At 41.1% G+C, this 14,505-nt stretch overlaps 1 protein-coding gene across 2 annotated transcripts in view; it reads right to left on the bottom strand.

Annotated features, from left to right (window-relative positions):
• LOC122562349 (MYCBP-associated protein) overlaps positions 1-14,505 on the bottom strand; it is a 98,717-nt gene that overhangs the window by 32,874 nt on the left and 51,338 nt on the right. For both annotated transcript variants that reach the window (XM_088000819.1, XM_043715225.2), the window contains exon 12: positions 12,472-12,659. In XM_088000819.1, the coding sequence (XP_087856945.1) occupies positions 12,472-12,659 (188 nt within the window). The remainder of the gene's footprint in view (positions 1-12,471; positions 12,660-14,505) is intronic.

Here is a 14,505-nt window from a genome sequence, read left to right as displayed (position 1 = left end):
ATTGCCTTTCCCCAGCTATAACTCTTTCCCTGCGGTATATACCTATCCTTTTCCTTCACTAAAATAAACATAACCGAATTATGGTCACTATCACCAAAGTGCTCACCTATCTTCAAATCTAACACCTGGCTGGGTTCATTATCCAGTGCCAAATCTAACGTGACCTCACTCCTGTTGGCCTGTCTACGTACTGTGTCAGGAAAATCCCAGTTAATATTTGGAAAGCTAAAGTTCCCCATTACAACTACTCTGTCACTCTTGCTCCGATCATGGATCATCTTTGCTATCCAAATCTCTATATCTCTGGAACTATTTGGAGGCTTTGCTCACTGAGCTTGAAGGTTCATTTCCAGACGTTTCGACACCCTGCTAGGTAACATCTTCAATGGGCCTCAGGCAAAGCACTGCTGAAAATTCATGCTTTCTATTTATATGTTTGGGTTTCTTTGTGTTGGTGATGTCATTTCCTCTTCTTCTCAAATCTTCTCAAAACTCGCTACTATTTGGAGGCCTATAGAAAACTCCCAACAGGGTAACCTCTCCTTTCCTGTTTCCAATCTCAGCCCATATTACCTCAGTAGAGGCGTCCTCAAACGTCCTTTTTGCAACCGTAGTACTGTCCTTGACTAAAGTGCCACAACAACCCCTCTTTTACCATTTTCTCTGTTCTTACTGAAACATCTAAATCCCAGAACCTGCAATAACCATTCCTGTCCCTGCTCTACCCGTGTCTCCGAAATGGCCACAACATTGAAATCCCAGGTACCAACCCATGCTGTAAGTTCATCCACGTTAATCCGGATGCTCCAGGCGTTGAAGTAAACACACTTCAAACCAACTTCTTGCCTGCCGATGCCTTCTTGTGATCTTGAAATCTTAGGTCTGACTTCACTACTCTCATCTTTCCATATACTCGAACTACAATTTTGGTTCCCATCCCCCTGCTGAATTAGTTTAAACCAACCCAAGGAGCATTAGCAAATTTCCCAGGATGTTGGTACCCCTCTGGTTCAGGTGAAGACCATCCTGTTTGGAAAGGTCCCACCTACCCCAGAAAGAGCCCCAAATATCCAGGAATCCAAAACCTTCCCTCCTGCACCAAGGCTGTAGCCACGTGTTCAACTCCTCTCTCTCCCTATTCCTCACTTTGCTAGCACATGGCATGGGTAACAAACCAGAGATAACAACTGTTTGTTCTAGCTCTAAGCTTCTACCTCACACTTCTCTATATTTCTGTTACTTGTCTGCCTGTTTTCTTGCCTTATGTCCTGTTACATTGATTGGACATTCTTGGTATCAGCAAAACCTCCAAGTCTGGCATCACAGGCAAATTTTAAAATTTATTCTGAATTCCAATATCCAAGTCATTCATATATCAAATAAACAATGGCCCTTGAATAAAACTAAAGTACTATGGTTGCTGGAGATCATAAATAAAAACAGAAAGTGCTGTCTACCATCCTTCAGTCTGAAATACACCCATTTACCAAATGCGATTTCCCATCCCTGTACGATTTTGTTTACCCAAGCTTGCACTGACCTCTCCTCTTTCCATCAGCCTCAGTTTTGCAAATCAGTCTTCAATGGGCAACTTTAGTGAAAAGATTTCTTAAAATCCATATGGATAATTCATACAGATTCCCTTTATCAACTTTCCCTGTTGATTATATACAGACACAAAATTTATAAACCTGCGCTGGTTCTCTGTAATTAATTGAAACCTAAGTATGTATCTATAGATTGTTTTCTCCTACTGTTGTTTTTAAAACATTACCCAGCACTGATGTCAAACTGACAGACTTGCACCTTCTTGCACGGTCTTTCATAACTTCTGTTATTTTGCTTGGTACAGTCGAGAAAGAGAGAGAGAAAGCAAGTGCAGTGGCCAGTTGCTGGAGATTAGCTGCATGCCTGCTTTGCTTAATGTCAGGAATACTGAGGTTTATGGTGCAATGTCAAAGTTTGGCAATATTACATCAATCTCTATAATCAAACTCACCTTGAGTTCGCTTCAGCACTTAATCAGAAATCATCCCTATAATCATTCAACACTTGCACAGTCCCACATCCAATCCTTGACTTTTCCAGGTACATATAACACTATAACGCAGGATCTCCTGATTAGGTGTGATAAGCAATGTTCAAAAGAGCTCAATTAGAGGGAGTTGCTCTGAGAGTCCTCAATATTAATTTTTCACAGAGGAAGTCAAACAAAACCAAGTTTATCAAATACTGGAAAGTAATTCTCCTGCTAATCACCATCTATTGCTCTATCCCAACTGGCAACTAGGACTGAAACCACTTGGCAAAGTGGGAAACGTCAATATCCATTAGCATGCTCAGGTATTACAATGGGCATATCTGAAAATTGAGGTATGAATCTGGTGAAATTTCAGCACAGGACCCTAAGCATTTCAACTGTAGAAGTAGGATGAATTAGACAAAAATAAGTGATCTTGCAGTTAATGGTTTAGATAAAAGTTCTAAAGTTCAGCCATTTACAATGTGAAAAACTGTCACCATCAACGACAGTTTGCCTTTGATTCAAGTAGGGTGTATACTCAGGGTTGGGAGTTTCTGCCATGGACCTTCATGGGACTGAAGGAACAAATCCTTAATGAACAGATCTTTGAGCAAATGGAGCAGGATATCCCATGAAATAATGGATTCAGGAGCGCAGGATTTACTTCCTTTTCTTTCTTTCTCTACCACATTATGAGAGTGATGGGACACAAAGTATCATAGACTTAATGGACAATTTGTCACCATTCTGAATGACTATGAGCAGGTCCTAGTGGTCAGATTGTTCAATGTCACAGTGCTTCAGAAGAAGAGCTTCAGAATGTCTTTTCACACACCCCTTTGCCATTCCCTAGAACTTCAGCTATTTGAGAGTTGAAAGAACAGGAACCGGCTTGGGAGATATGTGTTGAGCACATCAAACTGATTTTGCCGAAGATTTGCCTGAGTGTTGTGGATGTAGTTTCATGAAGGACACGAGAGGTGTAATCTTCTCAGCCCTGAACATTGTGAGAATTGCAAGATGGTTAGGAAAAAAAGGGTGAGATGGGAAGTGATGAAATTCTCAACGTTGAAAGCAGATCAGTCCAGAGAGTTATTGTGAGTCAGTTGGGAAATTGCTCAGAGATCAGTCAAGCATCTGATAGCGCATCAGTCAAAGTTTTCCAACTAAAGTCAACCAAGTGGTTAGTCCATGGTCAGTCCTGGGGTCATCTGAATGAAATTCAAAGAGGGGATTATCAGGGCCACAGCTGTAGGTGTCAAGTTGGGGAAGTCAGTTGTGGGGATTTGAGGGGAAACTTAGCATATAGGGAGGGGAAATGATACTACATTGGAGATCATAAATTACTGCAGGAAGAGCAATCAACAATGCTTACAACTCCCTTTGCTTCAGCACAGCACATCATGATGGTTGGCAAATCTAAACTATAGGCTACCTATGGCAATGGGGAAAGAGTAGCATGGCTATGGGCAAGGTTGTAAAATGGGATGAGGCTAAGGATGGGTAACCTGTGTAGTTCAGTTCTTGCTTGATCAGGTGAACAGCTGAGCTTTAAAACAGTGGTGGTGCAGGGAATCCTGAGAGGTCTTGGCAGTGGTGAGTACTTCTGTGCAGCGAGAGGGAAGATAGGGTAAGAGGTATGTGTGTAGTTAATGAAGTGAGAATAGTAAAGAATCTTTCACAGAATAGCCTGAGAAATGACTCTTCATAAAATTCACCAAAATTCACACTTAACCGATTTCTGGGTAAAATTCAGTTCTAGCATTTGGTCGACAATTCTTCTTTTGGATCTGGAAGATGTGGTAGATGTGCTGTTTACAGAATTTCTCCACAGAATTTTTACCTATTACTGATACACACAGTCAGGTCTCACTGCAGGAAAGCAGTGTAAAGATGATGCAGTCATTTCTTATATAGTACGACAGTCGCATTCCTGTGCGACCCTGCGCTATACAAGAATTGTGCAATACAAATAAAACTAAAAGTGTTGGCGATAGCCAAACATGTTTTAAAAATTCATGCTTGAGAAACAGTGTCCCCTATTCATCAATCGTGTTAGTGAATTCGCATTGATGAAATGTGCGTTATAGCAGAATGACCTGTATTCAAGCTGTAACCGCTGGCAATGGATTCTGCATTTACGCTGAATAGTCCTGATAGAATTTTATAAGTTTCTATGACATTTCATCTAAGCTCCAGTGAATTCAGGCCTAGCCAATTTAGTCTCTCTTCAAATATCAGCTCTGCCATTCCAGGGATCAGTCTGAAAAACATTTGCTGCATTCCCTCGATAGACAAATATCATTTCTCAGATAAGGACACCAAAACTACACATAACACACCGGAACTGTCTCACTAAGGCCCAGTAAGTTTCAGCAAGACATCCCTGCTTGGATCCACTCACTATGAAGACTAAAGCACTATTTGTCTCCTCCACCTGCATACTTACTTTCAGAAACTGATGTACAAGAACAACCAAGTCCCCCCTCCTTTCCCAAAGGATTGCTATTCAGGTAATAATCTACATTTCTGTTTTTGCTAGGAAAATGGATAACCTCAAATTTAAGCAGATTATACTTCATCTCCCACGCATTTTCCCACACCCTGAACTTATCTGAATCACACTGAAACATCTCTGCATCCTTCTCAGATTTCACTCTCCCACCAAGTTGTGTGTCATCTGCAAACTTGGGAGATATTATATTTACTTCCCTCATCTAAATGTTTAATATATATTGCGAATCACTGGGATCCAAACAGTGATCCCTGTTGTACCCCACTTGTCATTATCTGTAATTCTGAAAATGACACATGTATAGCTTCTCTTTGTATTCTGTCTACCATTAAGTTCTCTTTCCATGTCTGTACACTACCCAGTCCCATGCACTTTCCTAGATTACATGCTAATCTTTAATGTGGCACTTTTCCAAAAGCCTTTTAAAAGTCCAAATAAATCACATCCACTGGTTCCCCCTCATCAACTCTATTAGTTATATTCTCAAAAAATTCCAGTAGATTTTATAAGCATGATTTTCTTTTCGTAAATCCATGCTGACTCTGTCTAATCCTGTCATTGTTTTCCAATGCTCTATTATTGAACCTTTTATAATGGATTCTAGTAATTTCCCCATTTACAATGTCAGGGTAACTGGTCTATAATTTCCTGTTGTTTCTTTACCTTTTTTTAAGTAGTAGGGTTATATTAACTACCTTCCAATCCATAGCAAATCTTCAGAGACAACAGAATCTTGCAAGATGACCAGCAATGAAATATTATTTCTAAGTATTCTATGATGATAGATTACTGACCTCTGGGGATTCGTTAGCCTTTAATCTCTTCAATTTGCCCAACACCATTTCCTTACTAATTCTGATTTCTTTCAGTTTCTCACTAGTTCTTGTGTTCCCTACAATTTTTGGTACATTCTTTGTGTTCTGCTTTGTGAAGACAGAACTAAAATGTGTATTTAATCTATCTGCCATCTCCTTGTTTCCCATTACAACTTTCCTTATTTCTGATTGTAAGGAACGTAGATTTGTCTCATGTTATCTTTTACTCGTCACATACCTATAGAAGTTTTTACAATTTCTATGCCCCCTGAAAGCTTACTCTTGTACCTCTATTCTTCCCTTCTAAATCAATCCCTTTGTCCACCCAAATACTGCCTCATAAGCCTACTCAGCAAAGCAAGAGAAAGTGTTGTTCAAGTGTTAACAAATAGCATTTATTTACCAAATAGCTGCTCACTAATGCTCAGTCTGAGTTCTGTCAGGACCACTTGGCTCTAGTCTTCATTATAGCCTTGGTTTAAACATGCATAAAAGAGGCAAGATGAGATTGGCTCTCATTGACCATGTTTGGCAGCATAATACCATAAGAAATTTGATGTCAATCAAATCAGGTTGAAATCTTCCACTGATATTTAACACAAAGAAAGATGTTGGAGGCCAATCACCGCAGCTCCAGGACATTGATGCAGATGTTTCTAAGGATAGTGAACTAGGCACAGCCAATTTCATAGTCCTCATAATTGCACATGTTCAGGTATTTTTCTAACTTCTCAGGTAATGAACTAGTAGTCCTTGTCTACATGCAGCAAGAACTGAATATACAGATTTGTGCTGATAAATGGCATGTAACGTTTGTGTAATATGCGTGCTAGGCAATGATCATTGCTCTAACAACCTCTCTTGACATTCAACGGTGCTACTATCACTAAATACACCAACCTCAACATTCTGGGATTATCATTGACCAGAAACTTAACTCGGCCAGCTATTTAAATATTGTGGCCACAACAGCAGGTTAGTGATTGGATATTCTGTGATAAATGTCACATCTCTTGACTTCCTAAAGCTTGTTCACCACTGACAATACATAAAGCAGAAATGTGATGAAATACTCTTCACTCACCTGGATGAGTACAGCTTCAGTAACACTCAAAAAGCCCCAACACAATTCAAGTCAAAACAGCCCACTTGATTAATACTTATTTATCACCTTAAATATTCACTCTTTCCACTACTATCAATGTTCTTTTCTGACACACAGTGATAGCAGTGTGTATTATCTACAAGATTCACTGCAGCAAATCAAAAAGGATTCTTTAACAGCACTTTCCAAACCTCAACTTCTACCAGTTGGAAGGCAAGGCGACAAGAGAACATCAACACTGCAAATTCCCCACCAAGCTACATACCATCCTGACTTAGAACCATATTGCTCTTCCTTCACTGTCAAAGTGCCAGATACCTCTCCCTAATAGCACAGTGGGTGTATCTATACCACATGACCTGCAATAATGACTCAACACGACTTTCTCAAAGGTAATTATAGATGGGTTAAAAAAAATTCCTACTAATGAAACTCCTCACATGAATGATTAAAAAAGATAGATTAGATATGAGCTTCATCACTGAGCTCTTTTAAGCACTCTCCTGCAGAGTGGAGGAGTGATGCGCTGCTAATCCCAGGAGGAAGGCTAGTGATAAAGGAAGTTGAAAATGTAAACTCATCTCAGAAAATTTGCATACCTCACACATTTCTTTTACACCCTCTCTCAACCAGAACCCGAAATGCTGACTCTCTTCCTGCTGACCTAAGCTGGCCTTGCAGGTGATGCTGTCACTGGCAGTGCATTCATGAGGTCATTGATCATGAGCACCAACGAGTCAAAGCAGAGGTGAGAGCAACCTGTTGCTATCGCTGCTGAAACTACAGTGATTATATGACTAAGAAGTATGAGAGGCAGGAAATGTAAAGCTTTATAGAGAGTAAGAGAGTGGGCCAGTGTGGGGAAATGGGAGAGAGTGAGCCCAACATGGAGGAAAGCAAGCTCAGCGTGGTAGACAGCGAGCCCAGTGTGACAGCATCTGTGGCAGTATTGAGCAGGGGGAAACTGAACCAAGCGGGAAGGAAATTGAGCCAGGATGGGAGAGAGACAGCCCAGTGTAGCAGCAAAAGAGGTCGTCCAGCATCTATGGTGGTGGCGAGAGCAGGCAGCCTGAGATCTCCCAGCATCTGTGGTCACATCAAGCACGGGGACATTGACCCCAGCACAAAGGAGATAGAACTCTTGTGAGGAGTGCAAGCATGGCTAAGCCAAGCATGGCTAAGCACTTAAGAAAGACTTTAATGTTGAACTTTTAACTATACAGAGGAATCTTGATTATCCGAATGAGATGGGCGGGCACTATTTCGGATAATTAATTTTTCAGTTAATTGTTTTCCTCTGGGGCTCTGTGGTGTAAAATTCCAAGCAGTGGAATGTGGTGAAACGGTTAAAAATTATGTCCCAATACATGTGTGAATCTAACCGGAATGGAGGTGTTGCTTAGTCCCGTGTGAATCTTCTTATCTGTATGTAACCAGAATGGAATGTGTTTTTTAGCCTTGCTCTGCTGTTCACATGAATGTTTATATCTGGAAAAGAGTATATCAGCTGGAAAAGTCTCCAGTTCGGTGAGTCTGCTCCGGGGTTACGTTTAACCGCCGAGCGTGGGTTGTTGGCAACCGCTCTACGAGAACTGACGGCTCCCAGTTTTGGTAACATGTAGAGTGAGTATAAGCCAGACCCGTTCTGGCGACGCTGCGGGGAATAAAATGCTCATATTCTAGCAGACTCGCCTCTTGGTCGTTTGTTCTGTGTCAGACTACTCTCCTACGAACCTGACCTTGAGAATTTTTTAAAACATTTGGCGTAGTCGAGCAGGGTCAATCGCAATTGAGGAGAGATTTTGATACAGAACAATGTTTTGGAAAAAGACTAAGAAACCAGAAGAACAAACTGTGGAGGTCCCGACCGTCCCGGGATGGCATGGATGTGGGCATGTACGTGGCAGTTTGTTTGAGAAAGGATCCCAGTCCTGCCGAAGAACCCCTTGCCTGGGGTACAGCGGAGGATGTGGGCATGTCCAAAAAGCTGAAGCGGAGTTAACAGAATTGAATGGGATTGAACTGAACTGAACTGAGTGGAACTGAAGTGAATCAAATTGAACGGAACAAAATGGAACTGAGCTAAATTGAATTGAAATGGACGGAACTGAATTGAACACAATTGAATTGAACTGAACAGACCTGAACTGAGCTGAATTGAATTACACTGAATTGACTGAACTGAAATTAACTGAAACGAATTGAACTGAATTAAGCATAATGTAACACATGTATTGGGCGAAGCAGTGGAATGTGGTGTAAAATTATGTCCCAATACATGTGTGAATCATAATGTAACACATGTATTGGGCCAAGCAGTGGAATGTGGTGTAAAATTCCAAGCAGTGGAATGTGGTGAAACGGTTAAAAATTATGTCCCAATACATGTGTGAATCTAACCGGAATGGAGGTGTTGCTCAGTCCCGTGTGAATCTTCTTATCTGTATGTAACCAGAATGGAATGTGTTTTTTAGCCTTGCTCTGCTGTTCACATGAATGTTTATATCTGGAAAAGAGTATATCAGCTGGAAAAGTCTCCAGTTCGGTGAGTCTGCTCCGGGGTTACGTTTAACCGCCGAGCGTGGGTTGTTGGCAACCGCTCTACGAGAACTGACGGCTCCCAGTTTTGGTAACATGTAGAGTGAGTATAAGCCAGACCCGTTCTGGCGACGCTGCGGGGAATAAAATGCCCATATTCTAGCAGACTCGCCTCTTGGTCGTTTGTTCTGTGTCAGACTACTCTCCTACGAACCTGACCTTGAGAATTTTTTAAAACAGGCTCGGAGTTTTCTGTGAAGTTTGCTCCCCATTCAGGAGACCAGGCAGCAGCACACTGCACGTGAGCCCCTGCTCTCCAGCCCACCCAACTACGTCCAACACCATCCCCGCCCGCCCCCAATACCGCCCCTGCCCATTCCCACCCCACCCCATCCGCCCCAGCCCCCAACCCCATTCAATACCACCCCCCACCCACCCCTAATCCCATCCAACACTGCACCCAGTCTGCTCCCACCCCGGGTCAGCTCCCGCCCCAACCCCATCCAACACCAACTCCCGCCCGCCCGCCCCCGTGCCCCCCTCCCCCACCCTCCACCAGAGCAGCTGGACTGGACACCAACAGTAAGACTACTGCTGCATTTGTGGTGTAAGTCTCCAAATAGCAAGCGTAAATACACACACACACCCACACACACACAGCAACAGTTTGACAGGTTCCACTTATAGGACAATGTTGGAGAGAGTATCTGGGGACAGGAGGTTTAGGGTTCACCCCTATGTAGAACTCCAGAGTAAGTGTGGGGGAGAGAGGGAGGACTAGAGGTCAGTCATTTAGAGACAGTGCTTGGATTATCCAGGACTGTTCTCGGCAGCATTTCAGGGAGCCAAGTTCATTGTTAATCATTGTACCTGTAAACAAAAGACGCGATCAGGGTTGAAACAGCTTTTTGATGTAATGTTTCTATCGGGACCTTAAGATCTTCTTCGAATAATCTGAAATTTAGATAATTGATATTCGGATAATCAAGGTTCCTCTGTATTTCATTATTTTTCTACTTTGTACCTAAGATTTCGTATCTAGGAATGTTTGTATCTAAGATGGAACCAGGAATGGCAACATCATGCATTTTCACTGTACTCCTACATCCCTGTACTTGAGTACGTGTGATAAGAAAATTTAAAACTAAATCTTATAGTTCAAAAGCTACAGAAAGGGATGTTTTTGATATTTGTTAATCTGCAAAAATTAAATGCATTACTTTGCATTATTTCTGCATGTTTCCCAGCTTTGAATGCTGCAAGTTGGTTCTGATTTTTATTTGGTGCGAAATGTGAAGATGTAAACTGACTGAGACCAATTGGTGATGTTCGAACCAGCTGATGGATGCTTCAGGATTACATTTTTGAGGTGAGTAGAGGTAAAGGTGGAAGGTGATGATCATGGGATGCTATAGTGACCTAGGTCTAAGTGAGTTTTTAAAATTTCATTCACAGGATGTGCCTGTCGCTAGTCAGGCCAGCACTCGTTGTCCATCCCTAAATACCTGGAGGGCAGTTGAGAGTCAACTACATTCCTGTGGCTTTGGAATCACATGTAGGTAAGAATGGCAGATTTCCTTCCCTGAGGGACATTAGTGAACCAGATGGGGTTTTTCTGACAATAGGCAATGATTTCATGATCATCAGTACGTTCTTATTGCCAGATAATTTTTAATGAATTCAAATTCTACTATCTGCCGTGATGAAATTCAAACCTGGATCCCCAGATCATTAGCTGAGTTTCTGGATTAATAGTCTAGCAATAATACCATGAGGCCATTGCCTTGAATGCCTAAATTTCAGCACCAGATGGACTGAAGAGGTTCAAAAAGGTGATTCAACACCACTTTCTCAACAGTAATTACAACTGGCAACAAATGCTGACAACAACCTTTACTTCCTTTAAATGCATAAATAATTCTTCAGAAATTTATCAGCATCCCATCACCAATCATCCCTTATTTAAAAATATATAACTCTTGACAATAGCATTACCTCTCACTGAGTCAGGCACTCAGGGGCTCGATTTAGATTTAGATTTAGATTTAGAGATGTACAGCAGGGAAACAGACTCCTCGGTCCAACTCGTTCATGCAGACCCAGATATCCCAACTTAATATAGTTCCATTTGCCAGCACTTGGCCCATATCCCTCCAAACCCTTCCTATTCATATACCCATCCAGATGCCTTTTAAATGTTGCAATTGTACCAGACTCCACCACTTCCTCTGGCAGCTCATTCCATACACGTACTACCCTCTGCATGAAAAGGTCGCCTCTTAGGTCCCTTTTATATCTTTTCCCTCTCACCCTAAATCTATGCCGTCTAGTTCTGGATTCCCAACCCAAGGGAAATGACCTTGTCTATTTACTCTATCCATGCCCCTCATAATTTTATAAACCCTAATAGGTCCCCCCTCAGCTTCCAATGCTCCAGGGAAAACAGCCCCAGCCTATCCAGCCTCTCCCTATAGCTCAAACCCTCCAACCCTGGCAACATCCTTGTAAATCTTTTCTGATCCCTTCACGTTTCACAACATCCCCTCAACAGGAAGGAGATCAGAACTGCACGCAATATTCCAAAAGCGGCCTGACCAACGTCAAGATTTGAGAGGTGGCCCCTCACAAAGCCATGCTGACTGCCTTTAATCACTCTATGCTTTTCCAAATAATCATAAATCCTATCCCTCAGAATTTTTTCCAAAACCTTGCTGACCACAGACGGAAGACTGACTGCTCCATAATTGCCAGGGATTTCTCTATTCCCCATCTTGAAAAGACAAACAACATTCGCTTCCCTCCAATCCTCCGGGGTATCACTCCCGTGAAGATTCTCTGACGTTTGTCCTTTCATGTCAACCACGTCTCCCTGACTGAACTAGATTAACAACCCCAATCAAGAAACTCATACTCTATGATGTCCAGCTTGCTGACCTTGTTACAATCACTACAGGCCCTTTAGCTGGATCAACTGCTCTCGCTGGTTTAGAATTTATCCCAAATCATAATATAATAGTTAATCTAGATTAAAGGAAGAGCATGGATTATTTCTGTTATCTCGTGCATTACTTAGTATTGTCCTAGGCAATAGGATCCAGTACAGTTATTCTGTACTTGCATCATTTTTTTAAAGGTACACATAATGTTTGTTCAGAAATACCTTATGAAGTTAATTACATTGCATAACAATTCAAAAGATCAGAGACACAAGAAACGGCATTGGAGATCAATCAAGAAAGACAGGCAGAACAAGGATGTAAAACACAGACTGCTGGTCATACTGTTCGTTACATTGTTTTCTATTAGATTTCGCAAGTCCCTGGTTTCACACTAAACCTGTGACTGCAGGTCAAACATATTCTTTCAGCTGTGAGGTCATAACAAACACTACGTAAATGCAAGTTATTTCTTCATTGATAATAACTATGGTACTGTCAGTCGGGCACCAAAAACAAGTAAATTCCCAGTTACTGACCTGTAGCTGTTGTCTTGCAGTTTCATTCTTGTCTTCAAACAGAGCCACTCCCCAAAGTGCCACCTGCAGGCACGCCCCTCCTAACACCACTGGGTGAGTGCAAAACTCCCAGAATTCAGTGAATATCCCAGCATTTGGTGACTTAAAGGTGAATGGGAAACTAATAGACTCTCTAGGAAGAATGACACCTGGGAACAGAGAGTAACAATAACTATGCAAGAGTTTAGCAGTCTGGACCTACAAGTAGAAACATCTTTGAAAATCTGAATCACATTTAAAAGGTATAAGCTTCACAATGGATGGGTGGAGACAAACAGGACCCAGCATTGAGTTAAATTAAATAAAACTGTTGATCAAAAAGCATTTTATTACAATCTCTTTTCCCTTCAACTTTGAACCAAAGCTGATTCTGATCAGTTATGTTCTTGATCATTTTGCTAACATGAATCATTTTCTCAGCATTTTTTTCAAGTGTGTTTTTGTCATCACTCACCACTTGAGTGCCCACTCAGGTTTGTGAATTTCTGTCTTGACTGAACAGGCCAATTTTTGACTCTCAGATCTTTGTACATATGGGAAATGATAACTCAGAAGGTAGCAGAATCCAGAGTACAGGACTTGCTTTCTTTCCTTCAGTTTAATTGCTCTGCCTTGTCATTAATTTTTTTAAAAATATGCAAATATGTAATATTTGGATGAATTCAAGTTTGCAAAATAATGGATGCACATGTCCATACGCTAATTGCATGAGTTTACATTATTCCTTAATGTGACAATAAAGGCTATTCTATTCTGTTCAATTAAGGATTTATTGCTGTATTCATCACAATTATCAAATTAATTAACAATTACTAGTCCTTCAAAAATCAGAATTAGTGAGGTTGAAAATAAACCTCAAATATCTTCAATTTTTAAAAAATATAGCTAAATACACAAAATCAAATGAATAAAAAAATTGAGTGCTGGAGCAAGAACAGCCAGTGAAAAAAATTACAACATAACACACAGGAACATGAGCCATTCAGCTCCTTGAGTCTGCTTGGCTGGTCAATAAGATCATGTCTCATCTAATTGCAGTCTTTATGGTACTCACTGCCTGTCTCACATAACTCTCAACTTCAGTGCTCACTAAACAACTACACAACTCAGCATTAAATATATTCAATGACCAAACTCCACTGTCTGTTGGGGGAGAAAATTTCAACTATTGATGCTTCCCTGAAAGAAGAACTTCTTCCTCATTTCTGTGTTAAATGAATGGATCAGGAATGTGGGGAAGTATATTATTTTGGAAACCTGACTCCTAATTCTCGAGTCCTCCATGAGGTGGAGCATTATTTTCAGCACCTACCTTGTCAAGCTCCCTCAGAATCTGACATAAGATCAACTCTCATCCTTCTAAATCCAATGGATAAGCCCAATTTTCTCAAACTTCTCTTATAAAGCCATTTTTTAATTCCAGGAATTACCTTTGTGAACTTTCTCTGAACTGTTTCCAATGCAAATATATCTCCTCCAGAGAAGCAAGGTGACTGAAACTGAACAGCACTCTAGATGTGGTCTCATTAAAGCCCTGTTTAGCTGTGGCAAGCTTTTGCCACTTTTGTGCTCGATTCCCAATGCAATAACAGCTAATCTGCTGTTTTTAATCCTAATTACTTGCTGTATCGGCATGCTGACATGTTGTGGTTCATAAACAAGGAAACTACGTTTACCACAGCATTCTGCAGTCTCTTTCCATTGAAATAATACTCTACTTCTCTATTATTCCTACCCAAGTAGGACTTCATCTTTTCTCACATTATATCCATCAGCCCAATTTTTGCTCAGTCATCGTCTTAACATTCTAGGATGCGGGTGGCAAGGCCCAGGGGACCCATCAGCCTTTCACGCTATTAATATTCCCATTGCTCTTTCTTCAGTTTAAAGTGATTGCTTTCAGTTCCTCCCTTCCCTTTGCCTAACTATTTTCAATATAGAATATAGGGAAATAGATGGTGACATCTTGAAAAATGTCCATATTACAGAAGAGGT

This window comes from Chiloscyllium plagiosum, unplaced genomic scaffold (assembly GCF_037043375.1).
Source record: "Chiloscyllium plagiosum isolate Xiang-an unplaced genomic scaffold, Cpla_swu_hap1 HiC_scaffold_25, whole genome shotgun sequence".
Classification (NCBI taxonomy): domain Eukaryota; kingdom Metazoa; phylum Chordata; class Chondrichthyes; order Orectolobiformes; family Hemiscylliidae; genus Chiloscyllium; species Chiloscyllium plagiosum.
The sequence above is the reverse complement of the archived record's forward strand: the minus strand, read 5'-3'. Positions and strand labels throughout refer to the sequence as shown.